At 50.2% G+C, this 18,584-nt stretch overlaps 1 protein-coding gene across 3 annotated transcripts in view; it reads left to right on the forward strand.

The window, feature by feature from the left end:
- LONRF3 (LON peptidase N-terminal domain and ring finger 3) overlaps positions 1 to 18,584 on the forward strand; it is a 41,329-nt gene that overhangs the window by 3,315 nt on the left and 19,430 nt on the right. For 2 of the 3 annotated variants that reach the window (XM_047764022.1, XM_047764021.1), the window contains exons 2-6: positions 368 to 486; positions 1,000 to 1,047; positions 3,038 to 3,160; positions 9,667 to 9,916; positions 10,701 to 10,791. In XM_047764022.1, the coding sequence (XP_047619978.1) occupies positions 368 to 486; positions 1,000 to 1,047; positions 3,038 to 3,160; positions 9,667 to 9,916; positions 10,701 to 10,791 (631 nt within the window). The remainder of the gene's footprint in view (positions 1 to 367; positions 487 to 999; positions 1,048 to 3,037; positions 3,161 to 9,666; positions 9,917 to 10,700; positions 10,792 to 18,584) is intronic. The other variant, XM_047764023.1, reaches the window with a different exon arrangement.

Below are 18,584 nucleotides of genomic sequence, written 5' to 3' on the forward strand. Positions count from 1 at the left end.
GGCCTGTTTCCTTGTGGGTGATAACCTCACTCAGAAGCCAGGCTGCCAGTTGCTAGCCACGGCCACGGAGCAGGGCACCAGAGTTTCTGCAATGTCAGAGTTGCTAATGCATGGCCGAAGCCATGGGCCCTCTAAGGGACTGCTTGAAGGAAGGGCAAAAATGGTTTCTTCACCGTCAGGGGAGCGCCGACCCAGGCAGGGCAATATTAGGGCTGGAGGTTGAGTTTACTGCTTTGGATCCCTGGAAGGAGAGTCCTAGATAACTTGACATTTTGCTCAAGAGTCATTCTCATCTAGGACTTAGCACTTTTTTGTGTTGGGGGCCATTAATAAGGGTTTTGTTTTTTTTTCTCTCTCATTCTGGCAGCTCCAAATGACCACTTGCTTTATAGCAACCGGTCTCAAATTTATTTCACCTTGGAGTCTCATGAGGATGCACTGCATGATGCAGAAATAGCATGTAAGCTCCGCCCCATGGGGTTTAAGGTGAGTGTGGACGGGAGGGAGCGCTGGGAAGGAAATGTACAGTAGACAGGAGTTGGCAGGAAGGCCCGCCTCCCTGGCGTATGGGGATGGGGCACTAGAGCTCACGCAGAGCAGGCAGAAGGCTCTGCAAAGGAGCTGGGGGGGTCCTTCGACAAAGGGTGACTCAGGGGTCTGCAAGGGAGCTGGATTCTTTCCCAGTCCGATCTTCACCTGAGGACCTGCAGAGCAGCCTGGGCTTTGTGACTCTCCAGAACGTGGACTTGGGAGCCAGACTGCCTGAGTTTTTGTCCCAGCTCTGCTCCTTTCACTAGCTATGTGGCCTTGGGTAAATTACTTAACCTCCCTGTGCCTCATCTTCTCATCTATGAAATGGGGGTATTCAAAGCATCTGCTGAACAGGGTTTGTTGCGAGGATCACTTGAGCTAATACATGCAGATACTTAGAACGATGTACATGGGAGGGGGGTCACAGGACTTTTCTTGCAACTTTTCCCTCTCGCATCCTAAATCCAGAGCCCAGGGGTAGGGTCCTCGTCCTCGATGGTGCGGCGGGAAACAAGGGTAAGTAAGCAGTGGACCCTTTGGGATGGGATGGGGAAAGAGATGTTCCCTGTGAAGGAAACATTGATGGGAGGTATGAAATAGGAGTTTGACTCCCCAGGTGCATTCCAGCCGCCCAGCCAGGCCTCAGTGGTTCTTAAAATCCCCTGCAGGCAGTCAGCTCTCAGTGGGGCGAGCTGGCTGCCCTGAGCAGATAGAGCGTGTGGGTGGCTACTCGGTATGACTGGTCAGATCCCAAACACCCCTGCAGTCTCCCAGCGCTTATTCCCTCCAGATGCCCAGAAATGTCCCCCAGGCCTTTCTCCAGAGGAGCCCTGGCAAGCCCTGCATCCAGCTCCAGAAGGAGGGTAGGGGGCTCGACGAGAGGCTTGGAGCAGGGGCCACTGCTCAAGAAGGCAGATCCCAGCTGGCCCCTGTAGCCAAGCCCAAGCCCGAGGGTGCCCGGGTCTGTAGAGGTGTGTTGGATGGGGAGCCCCAGGACCTCAGAAGAGCCCGCAGCCTCAACCTGGATCATTCCTTCACTAAGTTAGACTTGGCGTCAGCCACGGAGGCAAGGGAGTGGGGAGCCAGACCCGGAGGGGCGGCCTCCAAGCCAAGCTGCAGGACCGCCTATCCCACATCTTTTCTCCTTCCTTCCTCTCTCCCCGGATGCTCCATCTTTGTACTTTTTCAAGATGTGGCGAGGGAGCAGGAGTGAGCTGAGCCCACAGGAGTCAAAGCGTCTGCGCAGCTCCTGGTTAGCCCTCTGCGGGGCCGGCTGCTTTGCCACTAGCTCCCTTTGAGGTCTTGGAGAGGCCCCGTGCTTTGGCTCACTTGGGCTGCTTCTTATAACTGATCAGTGCGTGTAGGCGGTCCCTCAGTAACATGGACTAGGTGTCTGCTTGACGGGCTCGATAACAGAAAGGCCCATCTGGGTAGGTCCTGAGAGCTGGTTAGCATGTGCTCAAATGGGGGTTCTTGCTATCTTGGGTGCGACCTTCAATGCAACGGTGGGGCGGGGGTGGGGAGGTAGGGCTTCAGGTCTGTCAGACCCAGGCTCAAACCCTACTTCCACAATTTACCACCTGGGTTACTTGGGGCAAGTCACTTCTCTGGGTCTCAGTTTTATCTTTCTTAAAAATGGGCTTCAGGAGTTCCCGTCGTGGCTCAGTGGAAACGAATCTGACTAGCATCCATGAGGACGCAGGTTCCATCCCTGGCCTCGCTCAGTGGGTTAAGGATCCAGTGTTGCTGTGAGCTGTGGTGTAGGTTGCAGATGCGGTTCGGATCTGGTGTTGCAGTGGCTGTGGTGTAGGCCGGCAGCTACAGCTCCGATTCAACTCCTAGCCTGGGAACCTCCATGTGCCACGGGTGCGGCCCTAAAAACCAAAAAAAAAAAAAAAAAAAAAAACGGGCTTCAGGGAGTTCCTGTTGTGGCGCAGTGGAAATGAATCCAACTAGGAACCATGAGGTTGCAGTTTCGATCCCTGGCCTTGCTCAGTGGGTTAAGGATCCGGCATTGTTGTGAGCTGTGGTGTAGGTTGCAGACGCGGCTGGGATCCCGCGTTGCTGTGGCTCTGGTGTAGGCCAGCAGCTATAGCTCTGATTAGACCCCTAGCCTGGGAACCTCCATATGCCGCAGGAGCGGCCCTAGAAAAGGCAAAAAAGACCAAAAAAAAAAAAAAAAAAAAACCAGAAAAAAAGGGCTTCAGAACGCTTGCCCACATAACAGGTCTGTAGATAAGATAGTCCTTTTAGGAGTTCCCTGGTGGCCTAGTGATTAAGGACTTGGTGTTGTTACTGCTGTGCCTCAAGTTTGATCTGTGGCGGGGAAACTTCTGCATGCCATGTGCATGGCCAAAAAAAAAAAAAAAAAAGAGAGAGAGAGAGGTAGTCCTTTTAAAACCCTTCACACAACAGTGAATACCCATGAAGTATTTATCTCATGTTAGCAATGATAGCAGCGTCGAGTTGGGTCAAAATGGGATTGAATGCTCCTGTTCTCTTTCAGGCACACTTCAGAAAAGCACAAGCCTTAGCCACCCTAGGCAAGGTGGAGGAAGCACTAAGGGAGTTTCTATATTGTGTGTCCCTCGATGGGAAGAACAAAAGAGCAAGAGCTGAAGCCCAAAGGGTGAGTTTCGATGACCAGCTGCCCGAAGGGCTCCCACCTCTCCGTCTCCTCCAGGGCAGAGTGAGGGAACTGACCCCTCCCCAGGATTGGGGGTCCTGAGTGGGTGGCTTCCCGGGTTGAGGGGACAGGAGTGAGACACGAGTGCCAACCACTGGCCCAAAAGCACCATCCTTTTGCCATGGTCAATCGCATTGAGCAGGTCCTACCTCTTATAGGAGCCTGTGAGGAATGTTCTTGCTTCTTTGACTCAGGGTGTGGGTTTTCAGTGGGAAAACAAACAAAACGAAACAAAACCAAATACATCAAGGTGAGGATGGAGGCTCACCGAGGAGATGCTGGTTGTTGGCGAGAGGTCCTGGATGTGAGGGTGCCTGCAGTTGTTGAAGTTTCCTTTGGCTAAGTCACAGCTTTACCAGCCACACAGGGCAGCCAGCTCCCCAGAAGGGATGTTGGTCCCCACCTGCAGTGCCCTATGCAGAACGCCAACCTTCAGCTCCTTTGCTAAAGATAAAACACATACACTATCTCACAAATAGAAGTTGTGGACCATTACGCTATAGTCCAGTCACTCCAACTCTTTAGTCCTGGGAGAACATCATTGTTATTTTTTTTTTTAATTGCATGAAATACTGAGCACTGAAGGCTCAAGCATCCTCAGTTCTTGGACTTCGCTGCTTAAAGTTCTGCAATGTGCTGTCACGGTGCCTGGCTAATCGGCCTGGAAGTTGCATGCTGACAGTCAGTGGTGGCCTCTGCTCTCCCCATGCCCCACTGCACCCCAAATGCTTCTGTCCCGGTGTAGTTTGGCAGAGCACTGGATGAAGAAAGGGAAGAAGACAAAGGGCTGGTGTCTGAAGGCTCCAGAAAGGAATCTTCAGCAAAATCAATGAAGTAGGAGAAGCCCAGCTCTGGAAGGTGGGCCTCTCATGGAAAGTTCCTTTTCTGGGAAGTTGGTGGCAAAGAATTGCTCCAAGCTGTGGGTCCCTCCCCAAATCTTTACTGTGGCCCATCGTGTGAGTATTAATAATGATGATTAACATTTATTGAGCTTTTCCTATGCACCAGGCACTGTGCTATGGCCATTATGGGGACGATAATTTAATCCCCACAATATCCCTATGAGAGCAGGTACTATTATTATTCTCATGTTACAGATGAGACAGATGAGGAAGCTGAGGCTGGGTGACTTTCCTGAGGTCACTCACCTAGTGACTGGCAGCCTCCACCTGCTTCCAGATCTTCCCTGTGAGTGGCCGCACCGTCCTGCCATCCCGGGGGGCTACGTCAGGCGTCTCGGCAGTGGCTGCTGGGCTGAGGGGAGAGTAGCAATGGGGTTATCCAGTTCTGGGATGGATGGACAAAGGTGGTTAGAAGAACTTTGACTCTTGGGGACAGAGTGTGTAAAGGCCAACAGAGGCAGGTGTTGGGGCAGGGGGCGAGTGGTTTCTTCACTCTCATTTGTCCATTTTCCCACCTGGCCTGAGAGGCTCTGCTATCATGAGTTGGGCTGACTCCTCTTTCCAGCCCACTTTTATAGACCAGCTAGTGTCACTGCCATGGTTGCCTCAACGGGGCCGGGTGAGATGCTGTGCTAAGCGCTGGAGCCCAAAGAGGCATAAGCCACAGTCTCAGTCCTCCAGGACCTTACAGTCTTGGCATTTGTTAAATAGTGTAATACGAATGCCAAACAATACAAACAAGCATTTGCCTGTGACGAGTGGTCCGGAGGTCTGAGGTCAGGGTGAGACCCGTAGAGGCAGATTTCCACTGGGTGTGGTGAGGGCAGGGCAGTTACTTAAGAACTCCGAGGACCATCCGCTGAGCTCACTTACTGCACTATTCCCATTCCAGGGCTAAGGATGAGACAGAGATGGTTCAAGTTCACTTGGCATTAATTAGCTGCCTCAGCCACTGACAGGTCTGGGGTTTTTTTTGTTTTTGTTTTTGTTTTTTTTGGGGGGGGCTGCACCCATGGCATATGAAAGTTCCCACACTAGGGGTCAAATCAGAGCTTCAACTGCCAGCCTACACCACAGCCACAGCAATTTGGGATCTGAGCCATATCTGTGACCTACACCACAGCTCATAGCAATGCTGGATCCTTAACCCACTGAGCGAGGCCAGGGATCGAACCCACATCCTCATGGATACTAGTCAGGTTTGTTACCACTGAGCCATGACGGGAACTCCTGGGTTTCTTTGTAATGTTTGTTTCTACCTCCCATTCTTTTTTTTGCCCTCTTGACCCATTGGAGGCTTTAGGCTGACACTCAAATGGAATTGACTTCCATTTGTCTGTGGAATGATAGCTGTGACGAGAGTTGACCCCACCTTTTGTTTTCCAAAGCCGCTGAGAAGGCCCAGAGTGATTACTTGGGCAGGAAAGGAACTCAGTGTTGCCGTTCCTTCTTCTGTGTTTCCTTTGAGTTGCCCTCCCCGCCTCTCTTCCGCTCCCACCGCCTGCTGCCCTTCTGTCCTTGGACCTTGGCCTGCTGTGTGGCTGCTGCTGCTCTTTTGGGGAGAATTCCTGGCAGGCTGCTTCCGGAGTGGCGTGGTCCTAGTAGGTGACCTGGGAGGGCTTTTGAGGGCCAGCTCTGGCTCCCGTGGAGGAGGGGCCTCTGACAGCTGGCTGTTGCGGCCCTGGGTACCGCGGGTACCTCCCCACTTCCCTCCTTTACTGCCCACCTAGAGCTGGAAGGAAACGGGCATCTGCCTGAGGACTTTGGGCCTGAACCCCCAGCCTCCACCTGGTTCCAGGGGTGACTAATGTCTTCATTCAGTTCCATCCGGTGCGATGAGTATTTATTGGACAGCTGTCATGGGCCCGCCACAAGCTGGCCATCTGTGTAGGGAGAAAGGCACGCTTTGAGGCTAATTCGAGACTGTGCAGTGTAAGGCGCTCTATTAGGGTGCCATGGAGAACTCTGAAGGATGGGAGAGATCAGGGAGCCTGCCAGAGTAGGGGCAGGTAGCCCTGGAGCTGGGCCTGGAAAGCTCAGCAGGGTTGGGCTACGTGGGAAGTGCTGGCATCAGAAGGAACATCGTGAAGGACCTGCTGGGGGCCAGCAAGGGAACAAATCATAGCAGAGGGAGTTTGGTGGGAGTTTCGGGTCGGAGTCTCCTGATCAGTTAATACCCTGACTATGATGACCCTGAGCAAGGAAGGGAGCGCCCTTTAATGGGTCTCAGCTGTAAACATGTGCCTGTGTTTTTAGAAGCAAGTGTCCAGCCTTCTTGTGTTACGTGGTGCACACAATAGATACGCAGGTATGTTGATAACAGGTGCTTTCAGAGGGGTCGAAGCAAGGATGTGGGGGGCTAGTGGTGCAGCCTCTATTAGACCCCACCTCTTTGCGTCCAGTCCCTTCTGGGTCTTCTACCCCCGCCTCCACACCGCCCTCAGCTTATCCAATTGCAAAGGAGACTGGCCAGAGACTGGAACCTGCCCAGCCCAAGTCCTTGACGTTACCTGACTTCCTCTGGGGGGAGAAGTGGGAGGAGAGGCTGGGAGAAGAGGGAGGAAGGTTAGGTTCCGCTTTCCCTAGCACTTCCCTGCTGAAGGGATTCAAGATCCAGGGCTGATGGTCAGGGAAGGAGGGAGAAGATGGACAGGCAAACAGGAAAGAATTATCAAGGAACCTCCATGACATCGGTAGACTTCTACCCCCGGGGGTGTCTTGGCTGTGACTCCAGGTCCCCCAGCTGATGTTTCTCTCCTGTCTTCACCCCTGTCTCTTCCTTCTAGATAGGTTCTGAAATCCCACCGCAGATCCTTGGAAGGAAGGGGCGCCCTGGAGTGGTGCTTTGTAACTCTGGCTAGGGTGACAAAGGCACCTGCAGTGCCTTTTCCAAATCCAGACTCCCAACCCGGGGAGCACTTCAGACCTGGGGGAGCGAGTCGTGAGAACTTGGAGCCTGGACTTTGCATAAGCTCCCCAGGCAATTCCAAGGTGCTAGAGTGAGAACTCCTGCCTCCCTGTGTCGGGGTCTCTGGTCCAAGGCTTCCTGCCTGGAGCTTGGCCCTGCAAGCTGTGCCCTGCTCCCCTCCTCTCCCCACCCTTCACCTGAGCACCTGTAGAAACTGAAGTGGTGAAGTCTTCTGTTTTATGTCATAGCTTCTCCTTAGTTTCTTTTCACCATCATTCCCGGGGGATTCTCAGAAACATTCTCCTGATATCCTGAAGTTGTTGGCACCTCACCCTAGCTTAAAGGAACAAGTAGAGTCAATGGCTACTGAAGGCACCAGCCATAATCTACCAAAGTCGTCACAGGTAAAACTCCACTCACCCAGCTTGCTCGGGATGTTTTGTTTGGCTGTTTTGTGGGCAAACATGGGGAGTGAGCCCTACCCCTCCTACGTTGTTCCTGAGAAGGAAGAAACGGAGTGGCCCGGGGCTGTGTTCTTTGCTAGAAGGTTATTTCCTTAAGATAAAACTGGATTTCAGGCAAGGTCCCAGGGTTTATGATTTATTCTGTTCAGTTTTTCAGTTCTTGGTCAGAGGGAGCTGAGGGAGAGGTTTGACAGAACTAGAATGGAACTGGCCCGCTTCCCCTAAAGCCATTCAATCGGGTGGCTTTATCAGCTTAGGAGCCTGGGAAGAGGGCCTGACAGCCCCTCCTTTCCTGCTTTTTGTTTGCTCTTTGAGCACCAGCTGAGTTCCTTGTGCAAAGACAGCTCCGTTTGATCCCCAAGTGGAAGTAATTTCATATTCCTGCACCGTGCCTTGCACATAAGTAGACTTCCACTACCTGTTTGTAGCCAGGAAGAGGGTAGCGATATAGGAAGTGTTCGGTTCCTAGGAGGAAGATAGGTATTTGAGTCTGAAGACGATGGGCTTCAGGCACCGGCTTTCCCAGCAGAGGGCATGTGGATGGAAGCTGGGCTCAGAAGCGCAGACCAGAAGGCGGACTCGAGCTCTGAAGGTCTAGGCACCTTGGGGCAGTTGCCTCCCCTCCATCCATGCCCTGTGTTCTGACCCTGTGTGTGAGCCCCGGGGTCTCCTTGGCTTTTTGGATTCCCTGGCAGGTGAGACTCTTCTATTTCCTGGGCTGCTTTCCCTGCTCGAGAGAATGAATAAAATGCAGGTGTGCCTGACTCCAAAAGTGTGTGTGTGTGTGGGGGGGGGCAGAACTTAGAGTATCTCCTGAAATCAAAGCATCCCTAGTGCATCTGAGTACTTGTTTGAGATCAATATTACAGGATTGAGGCGTTCCCGTTGCGGCTCAGCAGTAACGAACCTGGCTAATATCCACAAGGATGCTGGTTTGTTCCCTGGCCCTGCTCCATGGGTTAAGGATCTGGCATTGCCATGAACTGTGGTGTAGGTCACAGACGTGACTTGGATCCTGTGTGGCTGTGGCTGTGGCCTAGACCGGCAGCTGCAGCTCCCATTCCATCCCTAGCCTGGGAACTTCCATGTGCCACGGGTGAGGCCCTAAAAAGCAAAAAAAAAAAAAGAAAAAAGAAAAAAAGCGGACTGAGAACACGAATACTGAACCCAAGTGCCTGGAGTGACTTCTGATTGCAGCTCGGTCTGACATGAAGAAAAGCAGCGCCCCTGGCTTTCCCGTGTGACCCAGCTGGGGAGTGGAGATCGGGTTTCCACCCAGACTTTGCCTTGCAAAGCAGCTGGCTGTTTAGACAATGCCTGGGGTTCGTGGAAAGATGAGGATGCAGCATTGCCATAGAGCTGAAAAACCCTGAGCTCCCTAGGCTAGCAACTCAGAAAACCTACATCCTTTTTCTCTTCATCTCATTGTTTTTGCCCAATTCTATGTTCCCCACTTTTCATCTCTCCATCAATTTGTGGTGGTGTTGGAGTTGGAGGGGAGAAAGCAGCGTGAGCCTTTTGACCCATGCGCTGTGGACGGAGAGAGGGATTCTCCAGGTAAATCTGCGTAGATACCTTGTCATTGGCTTTTTTTTTCTCGCTCCTTCTCCTGGACAAAAAATTCTTTAAAAGGCAAGAGACATTGTTTTGCCAAATGATCTATCTCTTTTTCAGACTTGTCACGCAAAATTTAGTGAAAGGACTGATTTTGTCCCTGGTTCATTGGACCCGTTGTAACATCTCGCTCTGGAGCGTGAGGGAACTCGGCACGCCTGTGAACACAGCTGTGCTAGAACCTTACCGAAAGTTCTTTGGCCGCTGGGTGTGGCGCAGGATCTCCCCTCGCTGCATGCCTTGCTTCCTTCAGGTGGTGGCTGGGGTCTCGCGGGCTGGTGCCACACTTTGCATTCTCCCCCTCACCGTGGCTCAAGGACTCTCTCCCCAGTACGCCTTTCTGTCCTGGCCTGGAATGTTCCTCCCCTCTGCCCCGGAGGCGCAGGAGCCCTGTGGACAGAAGTGCCAAAGCTGCCACCGGACGGCCCCTCGGTTAAGCTTTGTGTCCTCAAGAGGATCAGGACTACGCAGCGTTCTCTCTTTGTCCCCCGTGGGGAGGAATATCAGGGGGCGATGTTGGTCCCGAGTAGAGCCGGATGGTTTGTGTCTTTCTTCCTCCAGGAGACGCCGGAGCTCCCACACTGTTCTAGTCAGGAGGCGGCCGCAGCCAGGGGGGACCTGGCTAAAGTCCAAGGGCACGGGCAGCAGAGCGACATGGAAGACCAGGACGGGGTGGAGGAGGAGGAGAAGGCAGATGCCGCCTGCCCCCAAGCCGCCTCCAGCAGGACCGGCAAATGTCAGGAGAAGAAAAGGAAGCACTGCCAGGTGGAACCCCAAGATCCAGAGGTGCCTAATAAGGCCGCTAAGCCAGGTGCGGACTCTGCCCGGGGGGTTGGGAGGGGGGTGGGGGAAGAAGGGGGCTTGGAGGAGAAGCCTGGGCTTCCCGCACGTGCAGGTTACACCCCCTCCACGTGGGGGCTCCGAGGCTCTCAGCTCTGCCACCTCCGGGCTGGCCTGGGGCTGTCCCTGAGGGCAGGCACAGCTCCCAGCATCCTCCTGTGCCTGGTACTGATTATAAGGGAAAGCCGAAGCTCATGGTCCAGCACAGCCTGAAGTCATGGCATCTCACGCCCCTGAGGGTGTCCTTCCTTCCAGGCCAACCTCTCTCTGCCCCCATCCCCATTCCAGGAAGGTAGGGCCAGGGCCACGTGATCGGGCCTCACTCCGCTCATTCCCAGTCGTGCTTCCGGGGGTTGGCATCTCAGAAGCAGCAGCTGCAGCTTGATAGCCTTCCAAGAGAGGCTGGTAGTGCTGAGATCCAGGATGAGCTTTGAAGTCCTGGCTCCATCCATGACTTTGCTGCTCCTGCTGCTGCTGCTGCTGCTATTTGCTGAGTGAGGTGCCTCTTGCCTTCGAATGAAGCCCCCAGGGCTCTCGGACAGCCCCTGACTGGCACATCTCTCTCTGTGAGGCTTCTGGCAACCTACATGTGCCTATTTCAGGGCACCGCGTTCTCAATGGCTCAGGTGGCCACGAACTCTCTGGGAGGTGGTGAGTGTGGCCGACTAAAAAAATAATTGGGTTCTTTTGCCTCAGAAGTCCCGTCTGTGAAACCAAGCTTAGTTCACCTCTGACTTCTGCTTTCTAAATCGCAGACCCTCCTGCTGATCCGGGGGCCACACCTGCTCTCAGTGTTCCACTCGCATCCTTTGACGCCTCTGACCTTGAATGCTCCCTCTGTATGAGGTATGTGATGCGTACTGTCACTCACTCCCCGAGGCTTCTTCCTCTCTGGTGTCTGGACCTCTCTGCTGCTGACCTACTGCTGGGTAGGTTAGCACAGGAAAGCGTGGTTCTAACAAAATGCAAATCACAACAGTGACCCGTCACACAGGCTGCCTGGTGTCCCTTGTTTACAGATTGCATTCTCTGCATTTTTTTTTTTTTTGTCTTTTTAGGGCTGGACTCTCAGCATATGGAAGTTCCCAGGCTAGGGGTTGAACTGGAGCTACCGCTGCTGGCCTCCGCCACAGCCACAGCAGCGCAGGATCCAAACCGCGTTTGTGACCGACACCACAGCTCACGGCCGTCCTGGATCCTTAACCCACTGAGCGGGGTGAGGGATCAAACCTGCATCCTCATGGATGCTGGTCAGTTTTGGTTCCTCTGTGCCACGACGGGAACTCCCTTTCTCCACACTCTTGACTTGGAAACACCTACAGAGCAGGAAGAAAACTGTCTACTCAGAGGCCATAAACGGATGGCCCACGGGCCGGATATCTTTTGGGAGGCCTGTATGGGATTTGGGGGTTGGCATTAAAGGTGAATGTTCTGCAGTAGAACAGGCACTCTCCCGTTGGCCATGGCCCCTCCCGCGCCCATTGCTTTACACCAGCCCTCCTCTCACACTTGCATTGCTTTCCTGGCCCCTCGTCCAGGGGCATTGAGAATAGTACCTGCCACACAGTACGTACTCAATGTTATTTAAGGTGGCGACCCTGGAACTAATCTCAACTGGCAACTAGCTCAAGATCTCAAAGCTCAAGAGCTGATCTCAATACCACAGGCCTAGTCTTTAGAAGCCAAGGAGAGGCCCTGATGATGTTTTTTGTCCTGGGCCATGAAGAGTAGTTAGTAGTGGGCATGTATGTACTACTTGGCTGGGCATCTTTCCCCCACCTGGTGCCACATCATCTCTACTGTCTCAGGTCTCTGGAGAGGCCAATTAGCCACATGCCTGCCCACCCTTGCCCTCCAACACACATGGAGGAAGCGGCCACCGTCATGGTCTGTGTGACAAAAAATTACTTTCCTTTGTTTCATTTCGCAGCTGTGACTTTATGGCTAAGAGGGGGTGCTCCAAAGCCAGATGGCCTGGGTTTCAACCCACCCAGGCTCTGCCACTTACTGGCCACTTGACCTGGAGCAAGTGACTTTCTCTGCCACTGTTTCCTCATCCATAAAAGAGAGAACAGTAGTACCTGCTCTATGGGGTTATGATTCATTGAGAAAAATGATTTCAGACATTTAGAATGGTACCTGCCCTATAGTCAGTACTCAATAGATGTTAACTTTTTTCTAGACTAGAGGTTCTTTAACTTAAGGTCCATGGACCCCTGAAGGGTTCCCCGTATGGATTCCAATGAATCTGTGAATTCCCTAAAGTTATATGTAAAAGGGTGTGTGTGTGTGTGTGTGTGTGTGTGTGTGTTGTGTGTGTTTTCTAGGACAAAGTCTACGGCTTTCAGGAGATTCTCAAATGTTCCTTCCCCCACCCCCGCCACCCCAAGAGATCGTTAAAAGGAGGCTGAGATATTTGCACAAAAGTTAAGATGTTTGAGCCAAGAGAAGAGATGTCAAGAAAAATCTTTCAGTCCACCACACAGGCAGATCCAGCCAACAGAGCTCCTCAGGTGTTTCCTGCCCTTGATAAGCACAGAGGCCTTCCAGCTCAATCCCATGCATTTGTACTCAAAATGACCTTTCTGGACCTCTGAATAAAAATGAGAAAGGCATCCGTTACCGAAACATGTGCTTTTTCTTTCTCTTAAAAAAAAAAAAAAAAGTAGAGTTGTCAGATTTGCTCATAAGCTCAGACAGACTTGGTGACGAATGTGCCGTGGGAGTTTTAGCTGGAGTGGGCGAAGGTAAACTGGGCTATATAGCCAGTTCCCTTTTACCGCCTCCCTCTCCCCCTCACAACAGCGTAGCAGGTGGGTCATGCCAGAGCCAAGGTGTGAGAAGGGGAAACACTGCTTCCAAGCAGAGCAGTGGCCTCCGCAGGTAACGCCATTGTGGCTCTCAGATGTCACACTTTGATAGACGAGATTCAGCTCACTCAGAAAGCCTTGGTCATTGTGTACGTATCCTCCTTGCCATCCCTCCCGGCATCCAGGGGATGCAGAATCAAAGACACAGACCCATCCTGTTTGTGTTTTCCCTGAGGACTAAGAATCCTGAGGTTGAAGTTCTTTTGTTCCTTTTCCTCTGATTTCTCCCTTTCATCTTGTTTGGCCCTAATCTCAACAGGGGGCTTCAGAGAAGGGTTAGAAATTTGGTCCAAGAAATAAACGCTAAGAGGATAAGACCCTCTTCTAGTTTGCTTGCTCTGAGTTTAAACGCCCGTTATTTCCCTTATCCTCCTCTCTGTTTTAAACGAGGCTTCAAAGCAAAACCTCCTCTTTGCTTGGAGTAGCTATCGTATGGGCTGGTATGTTACGGGCATGGGGGGCTCTAGCTGCTTTGTGATGAGAAGAAACCTGCCGAGTCTAGAGAACATTTCTGATCTCAAGCCTCTTAAAACTGTAGCCCTAGTTCAGGAGCATATAGTTCCCCTTCCAGCAGTGTTTGTCTCCAAGTCAGAGACCACATGTTGACAGAGGCCATTTCACATATGTGCTTTAGCTCGAATTAGTGCAGTCTCGAAAAAGTTCCTGGAGTTCCCATCGTGGCTCAGCAGAAATGAATCTGACTAGTATCCACGAGGACACAGGTTCGATCCCTGACCTCGCTCAGGGGATTAAGAATCTGGGGTTGCCATGAGCTGTGGTGTAGGTCGAAGACATGGCTTGGATCCCAAATTGCTATGGCTGTGGCGTAGCTGGGAGCCTCCACATGCTGCGGGTGCAGCCCTTAAAAGACAAAATAAATAAAAGAAAATAAAGAAAAGAAAAAGTTCCTGTTTCCACCTCTCTTTTAGGGGTCTTCATTTTCTAGTTGTCATTAGGATTACTTTTAGGTTCTGTATGGCTCTCCTGTGTCTTTGAAGGGGAGAGATATTTTCACATTCTCTGCTGGGTCTTGATGCGAGATGTTTGTACCTTGCGTGCAGGTGTCTCGAATGAAATCCAGTCCGGTGGTGCTGCGTTGGTAGAAGACAAGTTAGAGTGAATTTATCGGTTCTGATTCTAGAGATACAATCAGAAGCAGCTTATAGATTCCCCAGGGAGAAGGGTGGGGAGAGTGAACGGGACCAGCAGTGGAGGGTGCGCTGTCGAGACACTCTCTAGTCTCCCGTGGATCGTGGATCGGGAGAGCTCTGCTGATGCCAGTTGCTCTCGGATTCCAACAACTCAGAACTCTGCCCCTCCATCCTCAGTGAGTGCACATCATCCCTTAAGATCGACCCACTCCCCATACCCTAGCCCCGGGGGCCACCTCTGGGGCTGCTGTGGAGATGGCACCTTTGGGATGACAAGGCTATTTTGAAATGTAGAGCAGGAATGTTTGATATTTGAACCAGTTACCTAATGGCCCAGTGACCTCTTTGTCAATTGAAAGGAAAAGCTTTATATTTAACCCAGTTCTTGCTGCTCAAGTGGCTGGGTGTTAAGGTGTCAGCCCTCCTTCTTCCTCCCTCTCCCTCTCTCCCTCCCCCCCGCCCCACCCCCTCCCTCCTCTTCCTCGTCCCTCTTTGCTCGTTTGATAGCAGCAAAAGAGCACAATACAAGGATGTAACTGCCGGGAAAAGATAGCTATTTCCAGACAAGCCAAACATTTTATCCGGGCTGACATCTAACTGAAAGCATTTATTATTACTATTGTTTACTCCATCGCTGTGACACTGTAAAATGCTTTCTTGTGAGAAAATCTGGCCCCACTCTGATGTATAAATGCCTCCCTGAAGTATTTTCCAAAATCATTACCTAAAGTTGGTAAATAAAAGGGAAAAGAATTTGAGTATACGTCTATTTCTAGCTCTATCTATCTATCTATCTATCTATCTATCTATCTATCTATAGTTTCTCTCGCTCGCTCGCTCACTCGCTCGCTCGCTCGCTCGCTGTGGGGAGAGGGAAGGGAGAGAAAGAGGAAGGAGAAGAGGGTGTGTGTGGCTGTGTGCATCTCCTGGTACCTGGATGGTGTTTGTTCTAGAGATGCGTACACAGTCGTGGTCGTGTCACATAATGGAGAAGGAGGATGGGTTTGGGGGTCAGATGTGACTTCACATCCCAAGCCCTGCGGCTTACTAGCTAGCGGTGTGACCTTGGCAAGCTAATTTGTCTGCGTTTTAATTGCCTCAATAGAAAAATGGAGCTAATCATAATTATGGCCTATTACTGTATAAAGATAATGTATATGAAAAACAATACCGCACGTGGAGTTCCCACCATGGCGCAGTGGTTAACGAATTTGACTAGGAACCATGAGGTTGTGGGTTCAATCCCTGGCCTTGCTCAGTGGGGTAAGGATCCAGCCTTGTCGTGAGCTGTGGTGTGGGTCGCAGACACGGCTTGGATCCCGCATTGCTGTGGCTCTAGCGTAGGCTGGCGGCTACAGCTCCAATTCGACCCCTAGCCTGGGAACCTCCATATGCCGCATGAGCAGCCCTAGAAAAGACAAAAAGACTAAAAAAAAAAAAAAAAAAAAAGAAAAAAAACCAATATTGCACAATCCACGCCAGCAAGAGAAATATATTCCATCTTTTCCCAGTCACTTTACTTGGTCAACCTGAATATAGAAGTGGATTGAATATTGCAAGATTATATATTTTAAGCATCTGAACCTTGAATTATTTTAAAGCAATAATTATGCTGCATCTGTGGCAGCATCCCTGTTTGTGGCCACTCAGATCAGGGGATTTTTTTTTTTTCTTTTGCTTTTTAGGGCCATACCTGCGACATACAGAAGTTCCCAGGCTAGGGGCCTAATTGGATCTGCAGCCACCAGCCTACACCACAGCCACAGCTACGCCAGATCCGAGCCAAGTCTGTGACCTACACCATAGCTCATGGCAACGCCAGATCCTCAACCCACTGAGCGAGGTCAGGGATCAAACCTGCATCCTCATGGACCCTAATCGGGTTCGTTAACTGCTGAGCCATGAAGGAAACTCCTGATCAGGGGCTTCTTAATCATAGCTCTTGTTGCTAAGAGTTGCTGTATCCTCTTGTGTCTGTCTCATTCCTCTGTTCATTAAATGTGAGTATTTATTGCAATCAGTTGGTCAGCTAGATCATTATTATTTGCATGTGGAGTAACATTCTTAAATGAACAAAATGCCAAACTTAAAAATTCTCGGGAAAAGTAGTTTCGGAGATAACAGATTCATCAATCAGTCTTCATCATTCATGTCATCAAATAATGTATAAAAAGCATCCAAATTCATAGGTCTCAAATGACTGAGCAAATGAGTCTGGTTTGGCTGCTTCTGGTAGTTAGATCCCAGCAGTGGTTCCCCAAATCAGCCTACAAATCACAATTTTGAAAAACATTTCAAATTATGAAATATACACCGTGGAAAAATACGCAAAGATATGAATGTATTCTCTTAACAAAATATTGTAAAATAGGTACTCGTGACACCTGTCTCAGCCCAAGAAATAAAGCATTGCTGCCCAGGAGTTCCCGTTGTGACTCAGCAAAAACAAATCCAACTAGTATCCATGAGGACACGGGTTCGATCCCTGGCCTCACTCAGTGGGTTGGGGATCTGGTGTTGCTGTGAGCTGCAGTGTAGGTCATAGACACGGCTCGGATCCCGCATTGCTGTGGCTGTGGCATAGGCCGGCAGCTGCAGCTCCGATTAGACCCCTAGCCTGGGACCTTCCATATGCTGCAGGTGTGGTTCTAAAAAGACAAAAAACAAAACAAAACAAAATAAAAAAAACAACCAAAAAACCCAAAACCATTGTCGCCCATCTGCCACTTCCACGACTCCCTCCCCCACAGCCCCTGAAACCACTACCTTTGAGCTTCATGTCTTCTTTTTAAAAAATAGTCTTACCACCCATGTATGTATGTCATAACAGTATAATTTCAGTTTCCCTATACTTTTTTGTGCTTTTTAGGGCTACACCTGAGGCATACGGAAGTTCCCAGGCTAGGAGTCTAATTGGAGCTCTAGCTGCCGGCCGACTCCACAGCCACAGCAACACAGGATCCCAGCTGCGTCTTTGACCTATACCACAGCTCACAGCAATGCTGGATCCCTAATCCACTGAGTGTGGCCAGGGGTCCAACCCACGTCCTCACGGACCCTAGTCGGGTTCATTTCTGCTGCGCCACAACTGGAACTCCCGATTTTTAAAAAACAAACATATATACATTAAATTATCCAGAATGTATTCTCTTGTGATTTCTTATCCTCAGGATTAAGATTTATCCATATTATTGCCTGCAGGTGAAGTTGGGTCGTTTTCATTAGTGTACAGTGTCCCGTGGTATGAATCAACCCAAACCAGTTGTATTATAGATGGATATTTGGGTTGTTTCTAGTTTAGGGCTATTATGGGCAATGTTACTGTTCTTATGTCTGCTGCTACATGTATAACTCTCTGCCCCATTTTTGATTGGGTTCTCTCTCTTTTTCTTACTGACTTATAGGAGTTTCTCTGTATGTTCTACATACAAGTCCTGGGTTGGTCACGTGTGTTGCAGATACCTTCTCCCACTCTGTGGCTTGCCTTTTTGCTCTCTTAATGACATCTTTTGATGCAGTAACAAATTCTTAAGTTTAATGCAGTAAAAATGATCAATCCTTTCATTTACAGTTATTGGGTTTTTTTTTGTGTGTGTGTGTGTGTGTGTGTCTTCATTAGGAAATCTCTTCTTAAAGTTCCCACTGCCGAGGCTGGGGTTGCTGTGGGATGTTCGGGTTCTATCCCCAGCCCAGGGCAATAGGTTAAGGGATTTGGTGTTGCCACAGCTGTGGCATAGGTCGCAGCTGCAGCTCAGATTCAATCCCTGGCCTGGGAACTACTTCCATATGCCACGAGTGTCGCCGTAAAATTAAAAAAAAAAAAAAGAAATTTTTTTCTCCCTTGAAGTAAAAAAGATATTCTATCTTATCTTCTAAAAGCTTTACTGTTTGCCTTTCATATTTATTTTTACAGTCCATGTGGAATTGGGTTTTGCATATGATGTGAGAGACAGTTCGACTTCTTTGCCTGGTATGGATAGTCAACTACAGCAAAGAGCATTTATTGAGAGTGGTATTTACATATTGAGAATCCTCCCTCCGCATGTGTCCTAAATGAAGAATCTGGGTCTCTGTCTATTTCTGGGCTTTCTATTCTATTCCACAGATCTATTTGTCCTTGTGCTAGTCCTACACTGTTTTAATCACTACTGCTTTATAATAAGTTCTGATGTCTGGTAGAGCGAGTCCTCCCACACTGCTGCTTTTCAAAAGTGGTTCAGCTCTTCTTGGCCCTTTGCCTTGCCTTATAAAGTTTAGAAATCAACTTGCCAAGTTCCGCAAAAACAAACAAACATGTGAAATGACCCATCAGGGTTTTTTTTTTTTTTTTAAAGTGAGACTTAGGTCTTCTGTACTTTCTTTCAATGAAATATTTACAGTTTTTTCCAATGGAGGTCTCATAAAGTTTTGTTAGATTTATTCCTGGGCTCTTGATTTTTAAAAGCAATTGTAAATGTCACATTTACATTTCTTTTTTTTTGTCTTTTTTTGGGGGCTGCACCCGCATATGGAGGTTCCCAGGCTAGGGGTCTAATCGGAGCTGTAGCCACCAGCCTACACCACAGCCACAGCAACGCCAGATCCAAGCCGCGTCTGTGACCTACACCACAGCTCATGG

Source organism: Phacochoerus africanus, chromosome X (assembly GCF_016906955.1).
Source record: "Phacochoerus africanus isolate WHEZ1 chromosome X, ROS_Pafr_v1, whole genome shotgun sequence".
Lineage (NCBI taxonomy): Eukaryota > Metazoa > Chordata > Mammalia > Artiodactyla > Suidae > Phacochoerus > Phacochoerus africanus.